This window comes from Panthera onca, chromosome B3 (assembly GCF_046562875.1).
Source record: "Panthera onca isolate mPanOnc1 chromosome B3, mPanOnc1 haplotype 2, whole genome shotgun sequence".
Lineage (NCBI taxonomy): Eukaryota > Metazoa > Chordata > Mammalia > Carnivora > Felidae > Panthera > Panthera onca.
Genome location: NC_138344.1, coordinates 73,073,028 through 73,098,506, shown reverse-complemented (window position 1 = coordinate 73,098,506; position 25,479 = coordinate 73,073,028). Strand labels below are relative to the sequence as shown.

General features: G+C 45.4%; 1 long non-coding RNA gene and 1 gene segment (V, D, J or C); one reads left to right on the top strand and one right to left on the bottom strand.

The window, feature by feature from the left end:
• The window catches only part of LOC132669389 (T-cell receptor alpha chain constant-like), a 52,555-nt gene extending 35,164 nt beyond the window's left edge, over positions 1 to 17,391 (bottom strand). The window contains 1 exon segment of the C gene segment in view: positions 17,266 to 17,391. Coding sequence covers positions 17,266 to 17,278 — 13 coding nt within the window.
• LOC132669399 (uncharacterized) lies at positions 445 to 4,959 on the top strand. Its single transcript, XR_009606101.2, has 2 exons — positions 445 to 533; positions 4,176 to 4,959. It is a non-coding gene; the product is annotated as an uncharacterized LOC132669399 (long non-coding RNA).
• Positions 17,392 to 25,479: the final 8,088 nt, after the last annotated feature.

Sequence of the window (25,479 nt, the reverse complement as noted above, 5' to 3'; positions counted from 1 at the left end):
TGTGTTACATATCCTGTCAAAAACACATCCAATCTTCCTGAACACATTTCTAATCCTCTCCCTCCAAACTCACAGCAGATCTCTTCTCACACCATAGCATGAATTGTGGCTATACTTATTGTAACTTTTTTTCTTATAAGGGGAATAAAGTACTTACACAGGAGACTGATAGAGAATAATGAGAATTCCTATTTATCCGAAAATGTTTCTATCCAAACGGATTTCTCGTGTTTGCTTAATGGCTCTGGGTATTGCTGCTCAGGGAAATGGCTTCCTTTCAAATATGTTTCTTGTGGTCTCAGCTAGAAATACTTAGCACACAGGGGTTAAAAAATTAAGGGCAGGTGAGACTCTGGGGAATCAGGCGTACCCGCAGTGACCACAACCTGGGTCCCTGCTCCAAAATTCAATTTCCACCAGCCATCAGTTGTCACACTGGTGACAAACACTTCTACAAAATGGCTTCCCCCGAGAAGACAGCTGGTAAATGAAGACAAACTGCTCATGGGGAAACAATCTTGCTACAAAATGAGGTAACTGCATGATATGAGATATAAGCTTTTCCCTCCCTTCTCTTCTAATTTCTCTTATTTCAAGACGCCAAGGATGATGTGTGCCAAGAGCTGTACTTCCCAGGCAGCAGGGCCAGAGAGCGGCGCCTCTGGGGTTAACAAAGCCTCGGCCCTTGCTCTAGACTCTTTAGTGACCCCAGTCCTCGGTACCACTGGAGTGCAGGTGACAACTGATCACCACTGCTACTCTCACCTTTAAATTATCTGGTGATTTGAATTCATGAGTCTCCTAGAAAAGCAGTTGTAGGATGTCTGAGCTTGGAGCCTCTTGGAACTATATCTGTCACTGGCGTCTACTAGCCTCGGTTTGTAAGTTTACAAAATAGGGATAACTCTACTGAAATCTTTGAGGAAGATTTGCCGTCAGATGAGGTTGCTTATTGGAAGTTTGAGAGAGCAGGCAGACCCCAGGCCTGGATTCCTGGTGGGGTCCTGCTGGGTTTCTTCCCCTCTACCCCTCCCAGATCTCCTTCAAGGATGAGAGGCTGAGGAAGATGACTGACCCTTGGTCTGCTCAACCCCTTTAATATTCTTCTGACTCAAGGAGGCCCCCCATAGAAAAGAGATCAGGTCTTCCCTTTGGAGATAATAGTATTCAGTGCACAATTCAAATTACATGCCACTTACTTGGCTTGACAAGCAGCCTTGTCCCCTTCCCAAAGATAAAGAAGCCTTGTCCTTGTACACAGTGATTAGCTCAGCATCAAAAACCTGCCAACTCAGCGTTCCCCCACACCGAGCCCTCCTGAGGAGGGAAACCTCCAGTGCACTTGCTTGGGTGTCATTCACACACACCTATGATTTTCCTCCCTGAATAAGCGATCCCTACCCCTCATTATCCCTTTCTACCTCCCTCTCCATCCCTGCACCTGAGGTCAAGATGGACCCAGGCCTCGAGACGCTCGGGCTCATTCCATCTCATCTCCCTCCCATCTAGTGGTACTTACAGGGCAGCACAGACAAGCTGGTTCCCTGACCGAGGATCAAACCCTGGCCATAGTTATTCCCACAGTGCCTCTGGGCTCTGCAAAAACCCCCTAGAGCTCCCCTGACTTCATCTCAACAGCCCAAGCGACCCAGGACCCAGAACCTGTGTTTCTAGCTTTAGGATGAAAAAGCCAACCTGTTTGTCCTGTCCAGTCCCGGGAACAAAGGGGGTTTGGGACAAAACCTAACCCAACAACCCTGGCGTCCTGAAGGGTGCAGCTCTGCGTTAATGAGCCAGAGTTTTTTTTTCACAGAGAGAGACTCCAGGGTCTGGAAGAGGCTTAAAGAGGTTCTCTCATTTCTCCTCCTGCCTCAAGGCAGAGTTGTGCTTCAATCACCCCTGATAGGAGGGTGTCTGTCTCCTTTCAGAAACTCTCTAGAGAAAGTGCTCTGGCAACTACTCCTGACAGCTCATTTTCACTGTTCAAAAACCTATTAGGAAGGTTTTACCACTAAGCTCGCTCCCTTCTTCTTGCAGTCTTAGCTGCGTCCTATGGGCTGCGTCCTGATGGGGCTGGAGAACACAGCCCCTCCAGCTCTTGTCCAGAGCCTCCGTTCCCAGACTGACATATGGGAGGCAATTCCACTTGCCCTTTAACCTCTTTTCTTCCATAGGCACTGCCCCTGTTTGCCTCTACAGAGACTTTACTGATCCTCAATCTCTGGGTCTGAGAGTTTCATTCAGGGGCTATTTTCAGGCGCCATATTTCACCATGAGCTTCACCACCCAGAGGAGCAGAAAGACAATTTGGGGGACAAGTTGCTCTTTTCTGTGAAGCTTCCAGCCTCTCTCTGTCCCTGTCCCTCCATAGGGGAAGCCTGTGTCTTGGGGCATTCTGGAGGTAGTCACACTGGGGTCAGCGTGGTGGGAGGCTGTGTAAGGTTTCAGCTACTGTGAGTGCATCCCTCTGAGTGGCCTCAGGAGCTCCAACCACGCAGCTCTCTGCAGATACCTCTCCCCTGCCTCTGACACTTGGATGATTTTGTATTTAAATGAGCAAGGATTCTTTCTATTTCCGCTTAGATACTTTCAAATCCCAGGTGAAGAATTTCATAGAGCAGGCTGACATTATCCACCCTCCCCCCACCAATGCCGGCTCTTCTCCTGATGCATGACAGAGTCTTGACAGAAGAGCCCGAGGGGCAAAACAAAAGTTCCACTGTGTGTTGGGGATGATGTTTATCATTATTATTAATAGCTAGGGTTTAATGAGCTCCTTTTATGTTTTGGGCACTATGCTAAATACTTTAGCTGTGTCATTTTATCTGATCCTTACAGTAACTCAACAGAGTGGGTATTTGTTTTTATCCTTATTTTATGGATGGGGAAATTGAGGCTCAGAGAAGTTAGGTAGTTTGCCCAAGGTCACACAGCTGAGCAAAGTCTTGGAGCCAGGACTTGAATTTAGGTTTTTCTATCTCTAAAGTTCATTCTATGTCACCTAATCCATAAACACTTGTGTTTAAAATGTCCCAAGGGAACAATGGCATCTCAGGGATGCTGCAGAAGTAGACTCAGCGCTGAGTCTCACTTTCTACAACAGAAATTTTGTTCCCAGATGAGATGCCCAAAGTTCTAATGGTTCTTTTTAGAGATTTAAACTGCAGTGGCAGGTGGTGTGGTGGTGGGTGGGGTGGTCAAAAAAATTCTTTCTGACAGCAAACATTGCTAAATTTCAGAATTGATTACAGAGAGGCACTGAGGAATTTCCTGCCCTAGACCATCCCTGGAGGGCCAGGGAGCACACAGGGAAGCCTAGTTAGGGGTGGTATGGCATTGGGTCCCTCTGGGAGTCCTTCCTGACATTCTCATTGGCTCAGTGGTTGTTTATATCTCTATTTCTTTGAAAATGTTGTATATGCTCCTGAGAACCCCTCACTATGAGCTGTAATAACAGATTGTGTGTGCATATGTGTGTGTGTGTGTGTGCACGCGCATCTCATTTTAAAGCAGAGAAGGAAACCAACTCTCTTTGGCCTGGGGAAAGAACATTAATAAAGAGCCCAAGCAGATGCACAGGATTAAAGTATTTTTCAAACTAATGATTTGATTGATTGCCCCTTAAGGCCCAGCCAAAGAAGAATACAACTTACTTGGCTTCACAGTGAGCGTGGTCCCGTCCCCAAAGGTTAATTTGCCCGCGTTGGTGTTACACAGTGTTCAGTGCTATTGCAATAACCTTGACTGGGGCCTCTAGGAAGACAGGTGGAGGTGGAGGAGGCAAGCAGGAAAACAAAATCTAAAATGACTGCCCATGGCCAAAACAATCTTCTTGTAATTAGGTTAGAACGTGGGATGAATACTAATAACTCGCAACTTCCCAGCCCGATTGTATTTGCCATAATCTTCCTTGAAAGAATGGGCCTTGGTGGGAGCACCTCTTGGGAAATTCACTCAAAGTGGCTACTGCTAGTCTCCTGGGATCCCGTCTTGTTTGTTATTCCTGCAGGCCTTTTGTCTATTTTCATCCAATTCCTGCCTTTTTTCTCCCTACTTTCCGTGGACCTTCCTTCTCATGGAGGTTCACATATTTTCTCAGGGAGAGACTCCACGGATAGTAAAAGCTAAAGCACAATGCTGTAGGGAATATACGCATTAATAACCTTGTTTTCCAGCTGGTATCACAAACCACCAACACAAACCAAGCAAAAAAAACACCACCTGTGTTTTGACAGCTTCTGCGTGATGGAAGACAGGCTTCTTGGGAAGAATAATTAGCCAGAAAGAAGAACTTACTTGGTGTGACCATGAGCTTGGTGCTTTTCCCGAATGTGAGTTGGTAACTCCCAACCCTAGAGTCTACCCAGAGTTTCCTTTCTTTGCAAAATCCCTGCAGATGCTGAGAAAATGAAACCACTCACAGCACAAGGAGCAGTGCTGACAGAAGCTCAGACTGTCACAGTAACCAGAAGACAGGCAGAAGAGCTGTGACAGAGGCTGGCCATGGGGTGGACCATCCCTTGGAGTCCTAGAGACATGGCTGGCTTTCAGAGGCCATCCAGTTCATCCTCCCATCTTCTGCCAAGGTGTTCTCTGACCAAAGACCTATCCAGTCTTTAAGAGCTCCTGGGAAGGTGGTTCTCCTTTGCCAACAGCTTTTGCATTCAAGAAACTGTGCCTTATCTAATTGAAATCTGCAAACTGCAGCCCGAGTTCTTTGTGTCTCTAGCCTCCCTCCTTGAAGGAAATTTCGCGTCAACAGACTCCAAACAGAAACTCATCACGACGTACCACACTAGTCCCAGTGGTTGTTTCTGGGCAGCAAACTGATACTGAAGGAAATGGGTCAAGGTGAATATTGGGTTTATCTGTAATTTGAATTGTTTTTACCATGAGACATCTTCATGTATTTCTTAGACAAATTTAAAATTAATAACAACATTAAATATTTTAAATGGCTCTTGGATCTCACACAAGCCTTCCTATGTGCCTCAGGCCAAGGAATCTCCACTTTTCTTTCCTAAGGTTTTGGTCTCCTGGGATCAGAGGAGGGAACTGGGCCAGGATGTGTGGTCAGAGCAAGCCGGAGGCACTGAGGCTGGGCTGCGCTATATGCCCATGATTGTCTGCTGGGCTTTTGAATCCTGCCATTGTAACCTGTTTAACTTCCTGCTCAGAACTAGCTTCTCAGCTCTTAACAGACCTTTGTTTGGGGGCAAAGCATTCCTGGGAACATTGAAAAATCATTAAGGGAAGAAGCCATGCAGATCAAAATTAGAGATAGCCAGGGACACTTACTTGCAATCACAGAAAGTCTTGTGCCCTTTCCAAAGATAAGCCTGTTTCCTGAATCCCCACAGTGATTGCCTCTATAACAAAAACTCTGAATGTCTGGCCCAAGTTTTTCGGGATGTTTCCTCTTGTTAATCTTTTTCCCAGATAAAAATCTTCCCACTTAACAATAGTTTTTGTTTTCCCTTGCTTGTCTTTGCCTCCTTCTCCCTGATCCTCTACAAAATGTGGTGTAATTAAGATGCCTCTAGCTTTGACCGTCTCCTGTCTGTAAGACTTTCTGTACATGGAGCTGTGGCCCAAGAATGCATTTCTGAACCACCTGCAAACTTCCATTTTATTGTTAGCCTGTGAAAAATATTCTGAAGGAAACTCCTATCTCTGGCCTCATAGTGAACTCTTTGCTGTGCTAGAACTCAAAAGGAGTGCCTCCTTTTCCTACATGAAGGAAAGGATTTGGAAAATGGCACACAGGGAGAAGGCTTGACACAAGATGTTGCTCTTGGCTGACATACCATCTTTGTTGCCTCTGGCATTTAAATAGGTCTTTACAAAGTTATCTCCCACCCATCCCTGGAACAAGGGAAATGAGAAGGCATGGGGCATCAGAGCCAGGAATCTTAGCAGAGGCCAAATGGGAAAAAGTGGGTCTTTTATGAACAAGTGGAAGGAGAGGGTCATAGGTAGGCTGTGGTTACTTCCAAAACCACTTAGGTTGGAGCCAGAAATCACACTGGGTTTAGCAGTGTGTTCAAATAAAGTCCACTGGGGACAAGCCTGGGGGGAGACCTGAAGATAGACTCTGGGCAAAGTTTCACAATTTTGTACTCTTGATAATATATAAACAATGAAAAAGATAATTGATAGGTAAGCAGCAAAACACTGACAGCAACTTTCCCAGCCCTAGAGAAGAAAGAATTGGCACTTGGCTGAGCTGTGGAAGGACCAAGGACTGAGTCTCTGTGAGAGCAGAAGGGCCCAGGACCTAGACGCTCCCTACATGTCTTAGAGCCTGAGAAACTTTTCGTGCCTGACACCAAACAACTTTGAACTCTGTGAGATTTAATATCAGAAAATTACAAGAGCAGCACTTACTGAGGAGAACATGAAGTTGAGTCCCCTTTCCAAAGATGATTTTTTCAGAATTTGTTCACACTGTGATTGGGGCCACAACAAAAACTCTTGGTGACACTTTTCAGGAAAGCACCCCTTAATGGATATTTCATCTTCCTGGGACTTAACAGATCCCCACACTATCTCCTCCTACTGTAATGAACAGGCTTCATTATCTCTTCAGCCATCTTTCTCTGTATCTCCTGGTCATTTTGCCGGAATTTTATGCTGCTCATTGCAAATGTGCAGAGAGGAAATTTGATGACCTCATTTAACACTGAGGGCAAATTACCAAAGCAACCAATTCAGCAGAGTCCTTTGCGATATCAAACACAATTCTATTATGGCAGTCAAAAAAATGGCTGGGCAACAGCCATGGGGCTAGAAATTCACCCTTCAGAGCCCAAAGAAAGATGGGGGCAGGTCGGGGCCATGTCAGCCACACATCTGATTTTCCACCTGAGGATAGAACTGCATTACAGAGCCCTCCCCTCACCCTTGGCTGTTAGAGTGGCCATGTCACAAAACCCTGAAGATACGTCACCTTAGGTCAAGCACAGGTTTGCTGCACTCACTAGAGCCCTGAGCCAGCCGGAAGTAGTGGGGATCATTCATTTTGGCCCAGAGGGATCCTAATCTCTTGGGAAGTGTTCTCCTTTCACTGTCCACAGATACAGTCTCTCAGCACTAAGAGATGGACACCTAGTGCCATTACCACCAGCCCTGATGGGGTCCTTGTTTGACTCATAAAGAACCAAGCCCCACTGTCTCATCCTCATTGTCTACCTGACCCCCAAATGCTGTTTATTGCAGTCATTTAAAAAGATTAACATGGGTTGGTCATGTTTACTAGATTTAAACAAACTTATGGAGCAATGTAGCTTGTTTCCTGGTCTTTTGGCATTTCCCACAGCTAAACCATTCACAAATAGGCTATCCTATTTTAAAGCTCCTTAGGTTGGTCATTTCATAGTCTCAATTATAACCCAGTCAGTCAACTTGACAATACATGCCTCTTAATATGAACTTTTCGACTGACATTTGGACGGGCCCTGTTGTCTCCAAAATGGTGCTGTGGAGGAACTAACACCTTGGGTGCAACCCCCAGGAATGCTAGCCTCCTGAATTCCTTATTTCCATCCTTCCCAGTGGGGTATGTGTAAAGTTTTTACTCCCTACGGAGGAATTGATTGTTAAACAAAAATCTAGCCATCACACCTGCCATTTTATTTTAGTCTGAATTTCCTTTCAGGTGTTTATAAAGCCATCTGGGACCATCAATTTATCTCTGAATTGTTTTAATCCCCCATTGCATTTGAATAGTAGAGCTATGTTTTTAGCGAAATTTGACACGTATGGGACTAGATGTGGACATTTGTCAAAACAGGAAACTGTGTGGGTTTCGTACTGGATCTATTAAAATAAATACATATGCAGGCATGAGAGACAAAGAAGGTACCTTATACATATTAGTAGAATTTAAAATGAGATGGATTCTCATTTTTAATAGAACGAAAGACAAGTTTGTTTGGTGGGCAAGATCACAGCAAACACACAAATCATTGCAGAACGTAGTTTAAGAACCACTGTGGCTGTAAATAACTCAGGGCCCCAATTTCTCTTCGGAAGAAGGAGAGCTAAGCTACCACATTAAAGGCAATTTGGGGAGGTCTCATTTTGCATCTATTTGTCGTTATTGCTCTATTCTCAACAATCATGAATGTTTCATGCATTTGCAAAAGTCATCTTTCAAAAGGTACATTTGTCTACATATTAAATTAAATCTTCACTAACTTCACAGGATTTATTTGTTTGGTCAAATATAAATAGAACATGGCCACTTACTGGGCTTTACCACCAGCTGGGTTCCGGCTCCAAAGAAGAGTCTGTCATTGTTATTCCCACAGCATTTCCTCCCTTTACTGAATCCCCTAGTAAAACCCCACCAGACACATGGTGTGGTGGTGAGGGGGCAGTTGGACTCCCTGTGATTTTTTTTTTTCCTGTGTCTCTGGAAATTGGCCTTTTAGGGTAGGGAGAAAAAAATTGGTTGTGCTACATAAAGCAAAACATTTTTATTTTAAAAGACCAAACTTATGAGCTTTTCAGAACTTTTTGCATTTGTAAGTTTAACTCTGCCAAAGCTGAATCAGATAATTTGTCAACTCTTGCTCTCAAATGTGTGAGCTCAGCCTTAGACGCACAGGTCTGCAGGGATGATGCAGTCCTATTCTACAGGGATGTTTCCCAGCAACAGAGACATCTAAACTCACATCCAGACTCCCCCCAAACTCTGCAGTCCTGTCCCCTATTCATTGGTCAAGTTATTTCACAGCTTTCTTCCTGTGTAATAGTGTCTATGTGGTAGCCAAAGAAAATATTTCACCAGGGAGGAGTAATAAAACGTAAACAGTCCTATCATTTCCCAAAGAAGTTCCACCGTGAACTCATGATATCTTAGACAGACAAGGGCAGGGAGTTAGGATGCACCATCTCCTGCACATTTAGAAAGTCAAGTCCTGAAACAAATGGAAGAAGTGAACATTTTTGTTATAAGAATGGTTGTATCCTAAAGGCAGGCATAAGAACTCACAAGAGCCCCTTTATCACAAAGCTGTGCATTGGTTGGATGGTAATATACATCAGGTATTGAAGAAAAGACATAGGGTGAGCCTCTAAGACAGTGGTACCAGGTCTTGGTTAAAAGTAGAGCTTGAGTGTCAGAATTGTACACTCTGAGAGAGGAGACTCGATCTCATCTCTGACATGACTGTGACTTGCTGATTCTTCAGATTTGGAGAGAAAGAATTCAAACCTGAATTTTTGACCGCTCAGCCTGGGAGCAGTAGGTGTCCAGAATGAACCAAAAGGACTCATTGCAGGGGAAAATGAAAGGGGAGACAAACGTAGGAAAGACAGGAAGGTGCTACAAGGGTCACAGTTTTAAAACTGAGTTAACCTACTCTAAGCCTCCTCTCTGTCCTCCTCCAGCTCTGGGTCAGTTCCGCCCGACTTCTTAGCAATCTCCCCCCTGTAGCTCTGCAGTCTTGTTTGGAAGAACAAGACAAAGAAGAGATGGCTGGTAGGAGAAGGTGCTTGGACCAGCTGACACACAATTGTACAAACAGGTTAGCAGAGGCTGTCTCTCCCCAGGTAAAGGTACGACCAGAGCAGATATGGGCCTGGAAATTGAATTCACGGAGCAGAAAGCCTGCAGCATTTAGATAGGAACAACATTGCCACAGAAGTTTTTCTTCCTAGGATTTATCTCAACCTTCGTACTCTTTCCCCTTCTCGGCTGTAGCATGGTAGGAAAGGGATGACCGTGGGGGTACCAGGGCAGCCCCGGCCCTCCTTCTCACCAGAGTGGCCATTACTGGCCACTTGTCATGGACACAGAACCCCACTACTCACGCACTTGGCTTCACAGAAAGTGCAGTTCCGGTGCCAAAGATGAGCTTGTTTCCAGCACCCCCATAATTCACACAGCCCTTCAGAGCCTTACAGTAACCCGCAGGAAGGGGCATGGTGGGATGGGGTGAGGATGGGCCTAGTCTTTCTAGGCTAAGCACGTCTCTGTCCCACCACTGCAAAGGCCAACTTGCCAGGTATCCCTTCAGCCTCCATATTTCCTTGACCTGCCCCGATACTGCCTGTTAAGTTCCATCCTTGTGGGACTTGCACTAAGGTCCAGAACCCGAGGTGATGCACCAGCAAGTGACTGGAAGTTTTGCAGGCATCCAAAGACGGGAGCCAGAGGCAGTGATGTGGGGAAAGCTGCAGACACCCAAGACAGGAGCCAGAGGCAATGATGTGGGGAAAGCTGCAGACACACTACTTTTCACCCATTGGTCTTTGACTGTGGACCTTTCTCTTTTCTTTGAATTTGCTTTTCCAGTGGAATGAAGCCGGTTCTATCCTTGGGAAAGAAGTCTAACTGTATCAGGGGGAATTAGATACTCCCCAACAAGTCAGCTCTGCTCTCGTACAGGGCTAGTTAAGTATTATTCATTCTGGAAGCAACTAGACCAAACAAGAGAGCTGGTGGCTGACATTTCCTCTCACTGGGAGTGAAAACCCCATTTGGGTTGAGTGCATTGTCTCCAGCAAGCCAGATTGTTCTTAAAAATATAATTTGCGTGCTATGCTTCCTGTATTATTCAACTCATGTCTCCTCTCCCTTACAGGCACCTGAGACTTACCTGGCTTTATAATTAGCTTGGTCCCAGAGCCCCAGATCAACCGATAGTTGCTATCCACACAGACACAAAAACCTTAACAAAAACCTTCACTGTCCTTCCGGGGAGCCTATTAGAGATAAATCCCAGATAAAAAGTCCAGAGCAAAGCACATAAAACAATGTAGGAATATTGACTACTGAAGATTATTTGCTCATTTAATTATATTTGATTCCCTTGCCCATTACAGATTCCACACACAGATGGTGAAATTGAATGACTAAACATCCAAAGTCAATCTAGGTCTCTCTGCATATAAGAGAAGCATAATTCATAAAGTTTTCAGATCGGCGAAGTTGAACTTGCTTCGCCTTCCCCAATATTTTAAATAAAAATGCAAAAGAGAGGAACAGATCATTTGTCTGGAGTCGTAATGCATCTGCTTCTCTAGCGTCTTATTTTCACTGCTGATAAGATTCTAGTCAGAACCGTGGCATTCACACATAGGTTAAGCCGATTTGGTTTACAGAGAGTTCTACCTGTGAGACCGGAGTCCCTAGGGACCCAGGCAGGTGGAGGCCCCGAGGACCCTACAGAGCACACTGTTAGGCGGCCTGCGGTACCGTGAGGAGGTACCAAAGCAAGTTGGCCATTTAATAGAAAACACCTTTTCAAAATCGCTGCTTGGTTTCCAGCACTTACTTGGAAACACTTGTAATCTGGTTCCAGCCCCAAAGAAGAATTTGCCACTGTTGGTGAACACTGTGATACCGAGGCCTACAAAAACCCCCGAGCCCAGGATGCAACTGATAACTACCAGCTACAAAAACTTGGAGATCCATTTAAAACACAGTGCAGTGACACAGTCCATTTTTGTTTTGGTTAAATTTCAACCCCTGCACGTTCCCATGGCCTGTGCCTATTGTTTTCAATTCACAAAGATGACAGCTCAAAATAATTCACCCTAAGAAAACAGGGCGTCTCAAGCTCTAATCTCAGTTCTGGTTTTTTTTGGTTTGACTTAAATTATTTAACTTGTCTGTGCTTTGGCTTTTCTGTCTGTGAAATATGTCTGATGATGTGTGACCCTGTTTATCTTATTAGAGCATGTTGAGAAGATAAAAGGGCTGGGGGTAGAGCAGTGGGTTCACGCCAGAGAAACGCATTTTGAATAATGTGGGGGGAAATGGGCTTGTTCAAGCCAAGATATTACTAACAGGAACGGGGGTGGGGTGGGGTGGGGGGAATATGTTAGCCGAAGTTTATTGTCAAAATCACTAACGAAAAGCTTTCTTAGTAAAAACTGAGGGAGAATAGATCTGTCTCGTGTGTTTTTTCACAAGAAAGTTAGCAAACACGACCACTTAATGTGCCAGAAGGGAAAGGCGTGGAAAAGGTCAGCTGAATTCTGAGGCCTCACTGCCGGGGGGAGAGGGGGAGGGATAAGAAGAAATGACAGCCCCCACCTCCCCTCACCCTGTCCCCCCGCCCAGTGGTGAATGAGCATCGATTAGCTTGCCATGACATGCCAATTTCCCTTTGCTGTCGGTGGCATTAAATGAAATCAGTCAAAGTTATTTTTAAAACGAATTTCACCATCTTAATGGTCAAACTGGCAGTGTAGCTAGATCCGGAAACTGTATACGCTCAGTACTCCCTGGGAAATGGGGGATAAAACAGAAGCCCTCGATATGATTTACAGACATACTCATGCACAGAGAGGAAAAAAGACACTTACGCGGTATGACCATCACTTGAGTGCCGGACCCAAAATGCAGCATATCCCCAAAGCCTGTCAGTCCACAGTGGCTGACGCTACTACAAAAAGCCTGCTGTGAAACGTCTCTTCAGAGACAATGTGTCTCGGGTCCCAAGGTGGAAGCTACAGTTTCCCAGATAGGAGAGGATTCAGACTCATGTACCATGAAAACCATGGTGTTCCTTACTCCACGCAGATCTTCCTCCAGGGGGTGTTCCTCATCCAGGGCCCCCTGTGCCAGCCTTGATGTAGGCGTTCGGTAGCCCATGGTGGCCACCTCCACCTCCATGGGGACTCTGCTGGGATCTGCCTTCAGGGAGGATTTCCTCAGGTGCCTGAGCCATTGAGGATCACCGAAGGAGCCAAGAAACTTCTCCGAAATACAACGGATGGGCTAAAGAGGCAGGCAGCAGTGTGTGGTGGGGTTGGTGCTGGGGTGGACATGGTTGCCAGGAATCAAAGGAGAGAGAAAGGAGCCAGTGATGGAAGGGACAGACCTGGAGTGGAAGGGTCTGAAAACCAAAGTAAGAAGGAGTAGACACACACCAACAGCTGATGTTGAAATCTGTCGTGCCCTGCTTTGTGGGAACACAAGAGTTCTAGGGGAAAGAAATGCTCCTGGCTCCGTCAGTTGCCCTGACCTATTTAGTACTGTTCTACCTCCTGTAACCACCTCTCACGTACGGCAGAGAAGACCCACACTACAAACGAAGATCGCCTCCTTTTCTCATTTCTGTATCACAGAGCAATCTGACCAAATGTTCTACACGAAAGGGCAGGAACAGCAGCCACAAAAAGATACTCAGAATCTGCGTCTCTCCTTCTAATTAGGCTGTCAATCTGTTTAGCTAATAAGTCGTATGAAGTGTCTTAATCTCTTCCAAGGAAAAGAGTCATATAAATGCAAACTAGCAGCAGCAATCAGTCAAATGGCTTGCTGGGTATCTTTCCTTTGTGTGAATAGAAGGAAAACTTTCTGTGTGGAGAGGAGACAGACTGGGGGAAAAACAAAACAGCATTTGTTTTTATTAGGCTGAGTCTATACAGCACAAAGTAAAACAGATCTGGCAATTATTTAGGTAATGTGACAGTCAATTCAAGCAATTTTGAGCGCAAAGAAGTTTTCACAAGGAAGTGCCTAAATATCTGGATCAGCTGCTGACATTAATCAAATTAACTGGACAATTGTGCTGTGTAGACACAAACTAATAAATGTGCCCTGAAACGGTTCTTCTGAAAGGGTTACATTTTATAAACTTAACATTAAAACTGGTCCAATATTTATATCCACCGTCTTCATTTTGGCACTGCAATTGACATTTCCTAATTTTTTTCTTTCAAAACATGTCTTACATTTAGAGCCAGGAAAGTAAGGGTGACCTTCTCCCTGGAGAGTCTTATCAAGTTAACACACGGAAGCTCATTTAGAAATTCATTAGGAGTCTGGGATGTGAGAGCTGGTCATTATAGATTAAGGGCTTTCTCTCAAGTGGTAAAGGACTTACAGGGAATAACGGTGAGTCTTTTTTTTTTTTTTTTTTTTTTTTTTTTTTTTTTTTTTTTTTTTAATTTTTTTTTTCAACGTTTTTTTTTATTTTATTTTTGGGACAGAGAGAGACAGAGCATGAACGGGGGAGGGGCAGAGAGAGAGGGAGACACAGAATCGGAAACAGGCTCCAGGCTCCGAGCCATCAGCCCAGAGCCTGACGCGGGGCTCGAACTCACGGACCGTGAGATCGTGACCTGGCTGAAGTCGGACGCTTAACCGACTGCGCCACCCAGGCGCCCCCGGTGAGTCTTGTTCCAGTCCCAAAGACAAGCTTGTTTGTTCCAGAATCAGCACAGTGTTTTTGCCCAGTACAAAAAGACTATACTCTGCTAAATTTCCTTCGTCTTCTTCCTCTATAACACTCACCAGGGGTATGCTGCACACATTTCGACTCCTATTTGGTGATAGCCTCTTAAAAATCATCCTGTGGAGGGGCTCCTGGGCGGCTCAGTCGGTTAAGCGTCCGACTCTTGGTTTCGGCTCAGGTCAAGATCCCACGGGTTGTGGGATTGAGTCCCGTGTCGGGCTCTGCACTGACAGCACAGAGCCTGCCTGGGATTCTCTCTCTCCCTCTCTCTGCCTCTCCCCCACCCATTCTCCCTCTCTCTTTCTCAAGATAAATAAACTTTAAAAACCAAAACCCCATCCTATGTAAAATGCTGTCTTCCATGTTTCTTGACAAAAAAAAAAAAAAAAAAAAAAAATCCAAGTCACCAACAGTTTCTCTTCTTTCCTCCCCATTTTTTCTGCATTTCAAATAAAAGCTTGCTATTTCCATGCTTGAAAGACAGTTTTCTCCCTGAATGACAGTTCTTGGAGAATTCTAGTAGCCATAGGGGCGGTTTCTACTCTAGTGTACTATTAGGAAAATCACTTTTACTTTCTGTGAGCCTCTCACATTGGATGTTTTTATTTCTCCAAGGTCAGCCAAATTTATATTCTCTCAGTCTTAGCCTAGAATTTCCAGACCCAGATCACCTCCAGTCTTTCTGCCCTTTTTGCCTCTAGCTGAAACCAAATGGGTTAGAGAAGACCCTATTAGCCGGGCTTTACACACATCCTACTAGCTTGTATAAAAGGAAAATAAAACCTAACAATCAAAGTCCTTGGTTAGAAATTGAGAAGGTGGATAAGATGACCCTCAAAAGGAATGTAGTGGGCACTTGTGCCTCAGTCAGGAACATTCAGACCCACCTGGTTTTACTTGTAAACTTGTCCCCTGCCCAAAGATGAACTTTCCTCTGCTGCCAGAGCCACACTCCACTGCTGCGCTTTACAAAAACTTTAGGATAGGATTTTTTCCTTTTCCTTCCTGCCAGCAACCTGATCTAGTAATAATAACTGATATTTGTTGAAGACTTACTATGTGCCAGCCACTAGGCAAAGCCCTTTATAGGTGTTAACTCTTTTAATCTGATAATTCAGTGAGGTAGGTAGTATTATTATCCCCATTTTACAGATGAGAAAAAGGAGGCATAAAGAGATTAGGTAACCTGCCGAAGGTCACATGTCCAGTAAATAGCAGAGTTAGGGTTTGCCCAGGCAGTTTGATTCCAAAATTCATGTTCTTAACCACTATGCTCTTAGCCATTTTTTCTATTTTGGGTTCTCCTTTGAAGTGTGTATGCCAGTAACATTGACAAAACAGTTAGCTCACTGACCCTAATAAATGTACCCTGAGCTGGTTCTGCTGAAAGGCTTACATTTCACAAACTGAACATTAAAACTGATTCAGTATTTATACCCAGTCTCTTCATTTTGGCACCGCAATTGACATTTCCCATTTTTTTTTTCTTGCAACGCATGTCTTACATTTAGAGCTGCAAAGGTAAGGTGACCTTCTCCCTGGAGAGTCTTATCAGGTTAACACACAGAAGCTTGTTTAGAAATTCATTAACCCCTATATCAAAGATGTCTTTCCTGAAGCCCCTTGGCTCCACTGTGAACTCCCTTTCTTCTCCCTGAGCGTTGCCAAGCCTGGAACTGTCCTGGGAGCTAGCCCCAGCCAAAGCCACAGCAAACACTACTGGGAACAAACACAGCCTGGTTATACAAAGCACAATTCCAAACAGGGTAGGTGGTCTCTAAGATGCTCTTGGAGATTCTTGGAGAGAAGAACTTCTTGGGGGAGGCCAGAATTAGGATGAAACCAATTCCTTTCCCGTTACTTCTAACAAATCCACTGTAAGGCTGTAAGCCAAGGAAGGCTGAGAGAAGGAGTAATTATATGGCAAATCTGAGTCATCCTGGGTTGTCCTTGGTGGGGAGGTGCTCTCCAAGGAGGTCACAGGGATGGCCCTGAGTCCTGGGAGTTCCCGGCAGTGCTTGACTTATCTTTGCCTCAGGGGAACAGTATTTACAATGGCCCATGCGAAGTTGGCACAGTATGCATGGAGGAGGCCATGAAACATGATGCATATTCCCACCTTCTCCAACTTTCAATGCTCCCTAACAGCCCTTTTTTGGAATGGGCCCACCTGTTTGCTCTATAAGAAAACAGTCAGGTACTCCAACTGCCTTCCTACCCTGCATTCCTGGATCCCTCTATCTTGTCATTTTGACTGAAGGAGATGCAAGGGCTCAGCTTGGGTGGAGGGAGAAAAACACCACCCGCAACTGCACATTTTAAACATTAGGGCTCAAAAGGGAGAGATGGTTTCTGAGATATTGCAAACTGCCCAGACAGGTTTGAGAGAGTTAATTTGAAGACTCACTTGGATTTACTGCCAGACTTGTCCCCAATCCCCAAATCAGCTTACGGTTGTTGCCAATATTACACAGTCATAGAAAGCCTTACAGAAACCGACCAGGCCAACGTGTACCAGGAACTCCCTTTCAATCCCCCAATCCAGGCAGCGTGCTCCTCCAGCTGGGACCCCAGCCAAAGAGGCAGTGGAGGGGACTACGTATTATTGTGGTCAATTCATAGCGTGGTTGGGACGGAAAGGCTCTTCTCGGATTAAACAGTGCATCCCTCCCCTCTAGATCAACCCACTCCCTGACCAGGAAGGAGTCGGGCAATCCTGACAAAGCCACTGGAGAAGGACTCTCCTGACTCCAGTGCTCACCCAGCCCTGCACCCAACGCAGTCAGGACTTTCTCACCCGACGGTTAAGACAAAAAGCACAAGGAGCCTGTTACTCTCCAATCCATCTGTTCCTGTGCCCGGCCATCACACATGTGCCCATTTTCACATGTACCTATGGCATATGTATAATTATGTACCTATGGCACAGTATAATCATGAGGATTCATAATCAGAATTAACATAAAAAATAAAATTGGGTGGAGAAAACAGCCCCCAAATGAAGCTCAGTGCTACGGCTTCCTTTAGAAATTAGAGCACTCATTATGGATTCAGCAGAGATACTCACAGGATTTGACCATTAACCTTGTTCCCCCTCCAAATGTGAGCTTGCTGCCTGCATTATTATTCACACAGTGATCTTCAGCTCAGCAAAAACCTCCTAGAAACTGAACTAAGTTTTCCCTAAAGATCTTCTGGAAGGAGCGATACCATGAGCACAGAGAATATTAAGTAATTGTCACAGTAATAACCTGGCACAGAATCTTAGCACCAGCTTGGATTTCAGGACTGTTTCCACGTTGGATAAATGAAGGATATTCTTTCTAAATATTCTAAAGAGGGAGTTTTCCTGTACAAGCCCAGAATGCTGACTGCCAAAATCCTGGTGTATCCTCTGGTGTTTTAGATAATAATTCTCCAGGGGTTCTGAAGATCATATTCCTCGTTTGGACAAAGGAGGAACAGTTCGTGTCCATGGCACCACGCCAAAGCAGTCAGAGATATTGTCGTCACCGTGGGAGAGACTGAGGGTGGCTGCCAGGGCTCCCCTGGCAGGGGTGGGGGTCAGCATGTCGGTCCATCCCTCAGGGTGCTGGAGCCAGACACCTCTGACCGACGTCCAGCTTGTGGAACAGCAGAGGGGATTCTCACCTTTTCTCATTCCATAGAACTAAAGACAGTTGCAGGCACTGGCCAGCCCTGAATTCACCAACTCCAACTCCAGCCCTTTCTACTCCCTGCTCAGATGGTCACCAGGACAAGACATAGATCTTTGTCCTAGTGGACACTTTTCCATTCTTACTGTCCCTTTCCTCAGGTAACACATGTTGAGAGCTAACCTGAAATGTTTCTCTTATAGGTAGCTTCTCCTATTCTGTCTAGGTGAATCTTTTGAATCTCTCTTAACTTTGAGGGTAACTTGAAGGAAAATCTGAGAAGAAAAGTCCATGGACACCCCTGCTGAGTGTATAGCATGGTGTCCTCCCTTTTCCTCACCTCTGGCTGCTTGGAGGACCAGGGGCTTAACAAGAAACAATCAGGAACATACCATACCAGGGGGGAAACAAGGAACACACAGGTAATATGGCAGCCGATACATTTCCTTCTTGGATTTAGTCAGTGTTTTTTCTCCTCTGGAGAATATCTTCCTGTGGATAAATCCCTCCTTCCCACATCCACTACAGAAGCATTTCCTTCCTTCCTACTTTGCTATTTGCTTGCTGGATCTCTCTTACCCAAGCCTCTTTAATTTTTAAAAAGGGATATGATTTCTCAAGCTCTCCCTATGAAATTCAGTGCGGTGTCACCTGTGAAACTCAATGTGTTTCATGAGTGCTAGTCTGTTTACAGTTGCGGGTCCATGGTGACTGATTTATGAACACCAGGTATTGGTTTGGGCAAGTGCAGGCATTCAGGGGAAGTAGGTGCCTCATTTGCCTCGAGCAGACCATTTGTGGAAGGGAACAAGTAGGAATACATTTAGAGAACCAAAATGGCCAGGTTTTAGAGTCTTAAGTGACAGGCTAAGAAGTGGACATAATGGTTTCTCAAAATATGAATGCCCAGATGAAATGTTGAGTTGGACAAAGGAGGGAGGCCAAAAGAAGGGTGGGAAAAGCAAGTGAAAAGTATGGAATGAGAATACAGTTTTAAAAGAAGAGAATATGGACCAAGGAATTCCTACAGTGTTTAGAGGGGTCTCTCAAGCTTTTTAGCTAATATTTTTCTAAGGATTAATACAATTCAAATGAAAATGGTGGTAAATCCATCATGGTGGTCCTCAGAAGTCTCCTTTACCTCTCCTGTCTGGAGTAGAGAGACCCAGAATTACCACTTTAGGGAGCAGTAATTTTTGCTTCTGTAGTTTATAATGAATATCTCTCTTATTTTACCTTCTCTTGATCCTTGAACACCAACAGCTTTAAAAATAAAGTCTTGTCTTGTCTGTAATACTCACTTGGTAAAACTGTCAGCCTGGTGCCTTCTCCAAAGATGTATTTGTAGTTTCCTGAGTTGTCACAGTGTTATGTGGCTCTACACAAACCGACATAAAGTTACCATTTCGTGGAATAGGTTTGTTATCAATTAGTAGGACATCATATGCACTTCCCATTGGAAGCTACTGCCCTCATGTTTTTCCAAAAGGAATTTATTTGGGATAATTATCTCAGTTCATACATAAAGTCTTCATTGGTTTGATGAGGTCTGAGTTTGCACAACTTCCTCAATTTCATGCTATGTTTATCTTAAGTGTGTTTATTAAGTAAAGAGGATAAAATAGCTAAAAGAGGCTCAAAACTTCTCAGGATTTGAACATCTAAATGATTTTTGACCCCTTTGAAGTAGTCCCTTTAGGACTCTCAATGAGAATCAGTTTATGAGCCACACAAACACACCAATGATACTATTTTATATTCATACCTCATTTTGGAACCAAAATAGTACCAGTAACGAGTTTGAGTCCCTCCTTTATTTTATAAATCATGGCTCTGAAAGGCTTGTGATTATTAACAAAAATGAAATCCACCTTCAAAGACAGAGGCATCATGGATGGTACAAAAAGAATGTGTCTTAAAAAAAAAAAAAAAGGATGTGCCTTGACCTTTGAGGGTGGATTCAAAAGCGAAGGGGTGCCATGGGCAGTGTTGGAATAACCTGTGTGCCACTTGAAGCTGAGTGGTTTGGCTGGGCCACTCATTTAAATGTATCAACTCCATTTGTTGACAAATCAGCCCCATTACATTATTGTCACACCTGCTTCAGGCACAGAGGGTTGTCGACGAGAAATACCACAAAATGTAAAGTGGCAGGCATTGCTACAAAGAGTATGTCGGCATGGAAAGCACCCAGTTGCTGTGACTCTAATGGGAAAGCAAAAAAACAACAACAAGCACAACCAAAAAACACTGAATTCTGCAAGGTGCGGGGATGGCCCGTAACTCTTCGATACTGCTTTCTATAATCCATCTCTATTACCCTGTCCCTGACAGCTTCACAGTTTGGATAAACATTCTGCTTTATCACAGATAATCCGGTGGAGGTGGGGAGCTTTTCAGGGTGTCGGGATTCTCTGCTCCTCCCACAGGGACAGCTCAGTCAGGTGAATGGGTGAAGTGGGTCCTCTCGGAGAAAAGGGGGCTGTCCAGAAAGCCATGAGAAGATTTTAAGTCCTGCTGCTCAACCCTCATCCGAGTCCCCAGTCCACTTGCCAGATTTTTCACCTCTACCCGGTGACACGGGCATAAACTCAACTGGGTCCCCGTCACTTGTCTGTTAAGGACACACTTCCTTGGCTACACACTCCTGCTTTGGTCACCTCCCTTTCCACTGGTTTGTTTCTGTCTCTAACACAGAGCCTTTCTTTCTCTTATCTCTGCCTCTTTCCCAAAGCCTCAACATGCTATGTGGATTTTCGAGAAACACCGCCTGTGGTATTAATACAATTTATCAAACTGCCCATAGACCTGATAACCAAATCCAGCCTCTGGGGAAACATGTATTCATATCTGGCTCACACATCTGACACAGTTAATGCCTGCCCGCTAAACGAAGCAATTAAATTCAGCTGTGTTTCAACAGGCCCCACTGGGTTTCTTTCCAGAAAGAATAATTAGTTAACCACAAGAACTCACCGGGTGTGACCAGCAGTGAGGTGCCTTTGCCAAAGTTGACTACATACCCGCCGTCTGAGTTCCACAGTGCGTTTTCCCTAAATAAAAAGCCCCTCGCAGTAACCACTCTGCTTCCCCCTCATGTGGTGCTCCATTAACTCTAGTGTCTGAAAACCAACCACACAGCAGCCACACAGACCATGGCTCATCTACGACACCACTGTTGAGAAGGTTGCCCACTCACCACAGTGAGGCGGGTGATCACTCCTGAGAAATGCCATCCTGGGGAGAACTTTGTTTCCTGTTATGAAGCCCAGAGTTTTCTGCCGTCCAGCAGAGGGAAGTGCCCGTCTGGACTGAGGACAGCCAGGGGCATAGACCAGGGGCAGTTTTGAGGGTCATGGGTGAAGGGTGGAAAGACACCACAGAGAAAGAGGCTGGTGAATTTCGCCTCCTTCATTCTGGGTCATCCTTGAGTCCTGCTCACCGATTTAGTTTCTGAGACCACCCCCCCCCAACTTACTTGGTTTAACAGAGAGTTTAGTGCCTTTTCCAAAGTAGAGCCTGCTTTGGCTGCCTCCGTAATTCACACAGTCATACGAGGCCTTACAATAATCAGGAGGAAGGAAGGACTGAGGGGGAGACTGGAAGAGTGAGGCCACTTTCCCCTCTGGCAGAAGACTCACCGCCCCGCAGCCTCAGCTCCCAGCTCCTTGGCAGGGTTAGGACATACCTCTAAAAGTAACAGCCAGCTGTGCAGAGAGATCTGAGCTTGCTCTTAAACCATCCATTTTGCTTCCAGAACACTGGGTTTTGATGGCCTGCTCATGCCTGAGACACATAGGACAACTTACAAGGTCAGGCAGAGACAAGCCACCTAACACAGGTGGTTAACACCGGGGGCAGGAGCACCATGCCACTTTCAGCGCCGTAGTTCATATAAAGAATATTAGTAAAAACAACAACAAAACCAACAAAAGCCAAAAACCACATTAAGAGAGCTGCTTGCACTCCTTTTGGATTAGAGGGGTCCGTATGGAGGGAACCCCAATTTCTGAGTTGTTAGGTCTTCATCTTATCACAGAATGTGGGTTTGCCTGTTATCCTTAGCATTTCTTTATATCCAGAGCCAATGAAGAAGCCAGTGAAAACTTCTACTTCTCTATGATCTGTCCTTAGGATTGCCTGAATTCATTAACTGACAGACTTCCAACCAGCTCAGGCACAAAGAAACTGGGTGCATTGGTTCGGTTGGGAGGGGCAGTGTCTTAATCCCACTAAAACTGCACAGAAGAACACCACTACTCGCCCTGATCAGCTTTTGAGATTGACCCACTTCCCTCACTCACATGGCTTTACCGTCAGTCTGGTCCCTGCTCCAAAGCGTAGGTCATTGTTGTTATTGCCACAGTGACACACCCTTTAACAAAAACCTCCTGGGGAAGACTTGCAGCCAGGCTCCCAGCGTGGCCGGGATGAAGGGGAGAGGCATCCACCAGTACCACACAACGCAATAGTCCTATTCTCCATTTACTATAGGAACCCAGCCACCTTGTCATGCTTCTAGGCTGTAAAAGCGGGCACTTCTCAGCTCACTGAGCACAGCTCATCTAGACCCCAAATTGGCACTTGGAGACATCTAATCAGCTTGCAAACAGGTTCCTGAACTGTGTATCAACCCATGCCACAAACAAATCGTGCCCGAACACACTGTTTGTCTTCAGGGACCACTATGTATGAGGTACTGGCTCGTGGCATGCTCCAGAACTTCTATAATTTGCATCTTAATTATGGGTTCAAAATACTCAAACTACTCATCTATATAATTTCATGTTAATTATCATGTAGTCATCTTGTAATTGGCAAATAATGAAACACAGCAGAGCTTTGGGGGAGAGGGTTAGTGATTGACTATGTGTTCAGAGGGTCGAGGTTTTGCTTTTAGTGCACTGAGTGTCTGACCAAATGACTCCTCTCAGAAGCTGAGTGTGTAGGACGTTAAGCAAGTTTCCTTACAGTCTCTCTAAAACAGTCATTAGAAGTTCACCTAGCCCACTTCCTCCCATTTGCACGTATCGCCGCTGAAAAGTTACCAGAATAAGTGGCACTCTCTAGTCTCCATTTGAGAACCCTTTTCGTTCTGCTGCCTGGAGTGACAAATTAATTCCCAGACCCACTGTTCCAATGGAAACACATAGGATATGAAGACTGAAGAAGCGTGGAGCAGGGAGAAGTCTGTTTGCCCAGGTGGAAAGGAAAGATTCAGTAATGGAAATAAAAATAACACAAATTCTGACTGAATGCAGATATCCTCTGTGAGATCACCTCCACTGGAAGGGAGGAAGGACTACATCCAGCCAGGACGTCCCCTCTGTAGTACCCCCTGTTTTAAAGCAACACACAGTTAAATTACCTCATGGCTCCTATCACCTACCCGGGGTGACCTGAAGTCTCGTTCCAGTCCCAAAGACTAATTTCCTGGCACTGCCAGTGGTCACACTGTGAGATGCTCCATAACAGAAACTTGCTCAAGTTTCCATCTGGTCACCACCCTCCACTGGCTTACTCAGAGCTCTTTCCATGACCTCCTCCCAGATGTACAGCCGGGTGGGCCCTCAGGGACCCATGTCCATTTTCCAAACACTGCACTCTTAGCCCCTGTGAGGGCGGGGGGGGGGGGGTCCAGGCAGATACCTGCTTGGCTAACACTATCAGCCTGTGGCCCTCTTTAGCCTCAACTGATCGTAGGGTGCTGGCTAGTTGATTAAGGCCAAAGACTTGTCAAGTTCAACCCTGGAGACTCTGGGAAGTGAACTCTTTGTCCTTTTCCTTTCTGGGTTTTATGTTAATGGATCCCTCTTGCCAGACTTGATGAGTGATGGGGCTCAGAAATCAAATGATTAATCACTGTTCTAACGTAAGGTCTCTAAGTCAGGCAGAGAAGAGGGCATGAAGGCAGAAAAAGAGAAACAATCAAACCTCCACATGCATAGCCATTTCCACAATTCCTGTGAAAGTCATTGCACAGTGCTGCTAAGAAAGCAGCCCACAGATGTTTGTGCCCCAATCCTAAGTGGTACCTTTTGTCTCTTGGAGCCTAGAATTCCCAACAATGGCCTCATAATCAAATACAATCGCAAAAGCACACAGGAGTCCTCCGAATCACAGACTGTATCACCTCCCTCATCTACACAGCTCAAAATCCCCTCTGTGTGTAGGAAGGTGCCATTGGTGGCAGGGGTAGCAGAGGCTCATGAGCAGGGTTGGGAAATGTTCCCAGGGGGCCTGCATTTGGATCCTGATGTCCTGAGCAGAAACACTTACAGGGCTGGATGATGAGCTGGGTCCCCTTCCCAAAGGTGAGTCTGTTAGTACTTCCTCCTACATTGACACCGTGGGTCAACCCTTTACATAAATCTCCCTGCCAGAGACCCACGCCCTGAAACCCTCAGAACCTCTACAGCTGCTCAGAAGCCCCCAGACACCGGCCCGGCTGGTGCTGTTGGTTATCTCTCCCCCTCCCTTGTTGCTGTCATAAAAGCTCAAAAAATACACGATCGAGGGAAGGGGCCCAAGGATGAGGACTGGGAGTGCCACTACACAGCCACTAACCCGTTTTACCTGAGTGGCTGTGGCCACAAACTTCTCCCCCATCATGTTGGAGAGGATGGCTAAGACGGAGACCCTCCGTCACGGATATTTAAAGGGGCACAAAACAACGCCATGGTTTGTCTATCTGGAATCTAAAACAGGACAACTCAATGGTCAGTCTAGAACACATAATAGGAAAAGACATGAAGACCTCACTTGCCCTCAGACGTAAGTTAGCCTGACAGTTAAAGGAGTCCTGGTCCCCAAAATCAGCCTTTCCCTGCTGCCAGTCTTCTCACTGTTGTCAGCAGCTTTACAGAAACAGGGCAGATGCCTGTCGCAAGTGTCGTCTCGCCAGCCGGTCTGCCCAGCTTCCCCCTGACACCACCCAGAAATGCCCTTTGAGCTCCCACACCTCCCTAAGTCGCAGGCTTGGGAGAAGTGGCTAAGCTTGAGACTGCACACTAAGTTTTCCATTTTGGAATCAAGACACCAAACAGCAAGCAGTGTGGTCCATAGAGATGCTGACATAAAAAAAAAATTTTTTTTTAATTCTGTTTTAAAGCTGTGGGTCACTCTAGTTAATTGGTGTGATTGGCTCTCTCAGAGGCAACGCTTGGCGATTCTTAAGTGAGTGACACTGGTGAAGTTCTTATGGTGCCCCTGAAATTTCACTTTCTTTCTTTGGAATCAAATATGTCTAAACCAGAAAGTTTCCTCAGCACGGAATGAAACTCGGGTTGAGACTAGGGAGTCCCAGAATGTGTTTTATACTCACAAGGCTTGACTCTCAAAATGGTTCCGGAGCCAAAGATTGGGTTGTTTCCCACAGCATCAGACTCCTCTACAAAAACCAAGTGGGCAGGGGTGTGCACCGGGTGGGGTGGGGGCCAGTGGCTTGGCTCTGGAAACAGAGGACTGTTCCACTTTGCTTTTAGGAACTGCTGGGATTTGGCCAAGAAGCCAAGCCAAGGCCATTGGAATAATTGCAGAAACTTTTAAATGTGACCAGGTCGATTGTGTATGGAATTGGCCTGTGTTTGCTTTTTGCTTCTTGGCCTAGATAAATGTTGCAACTC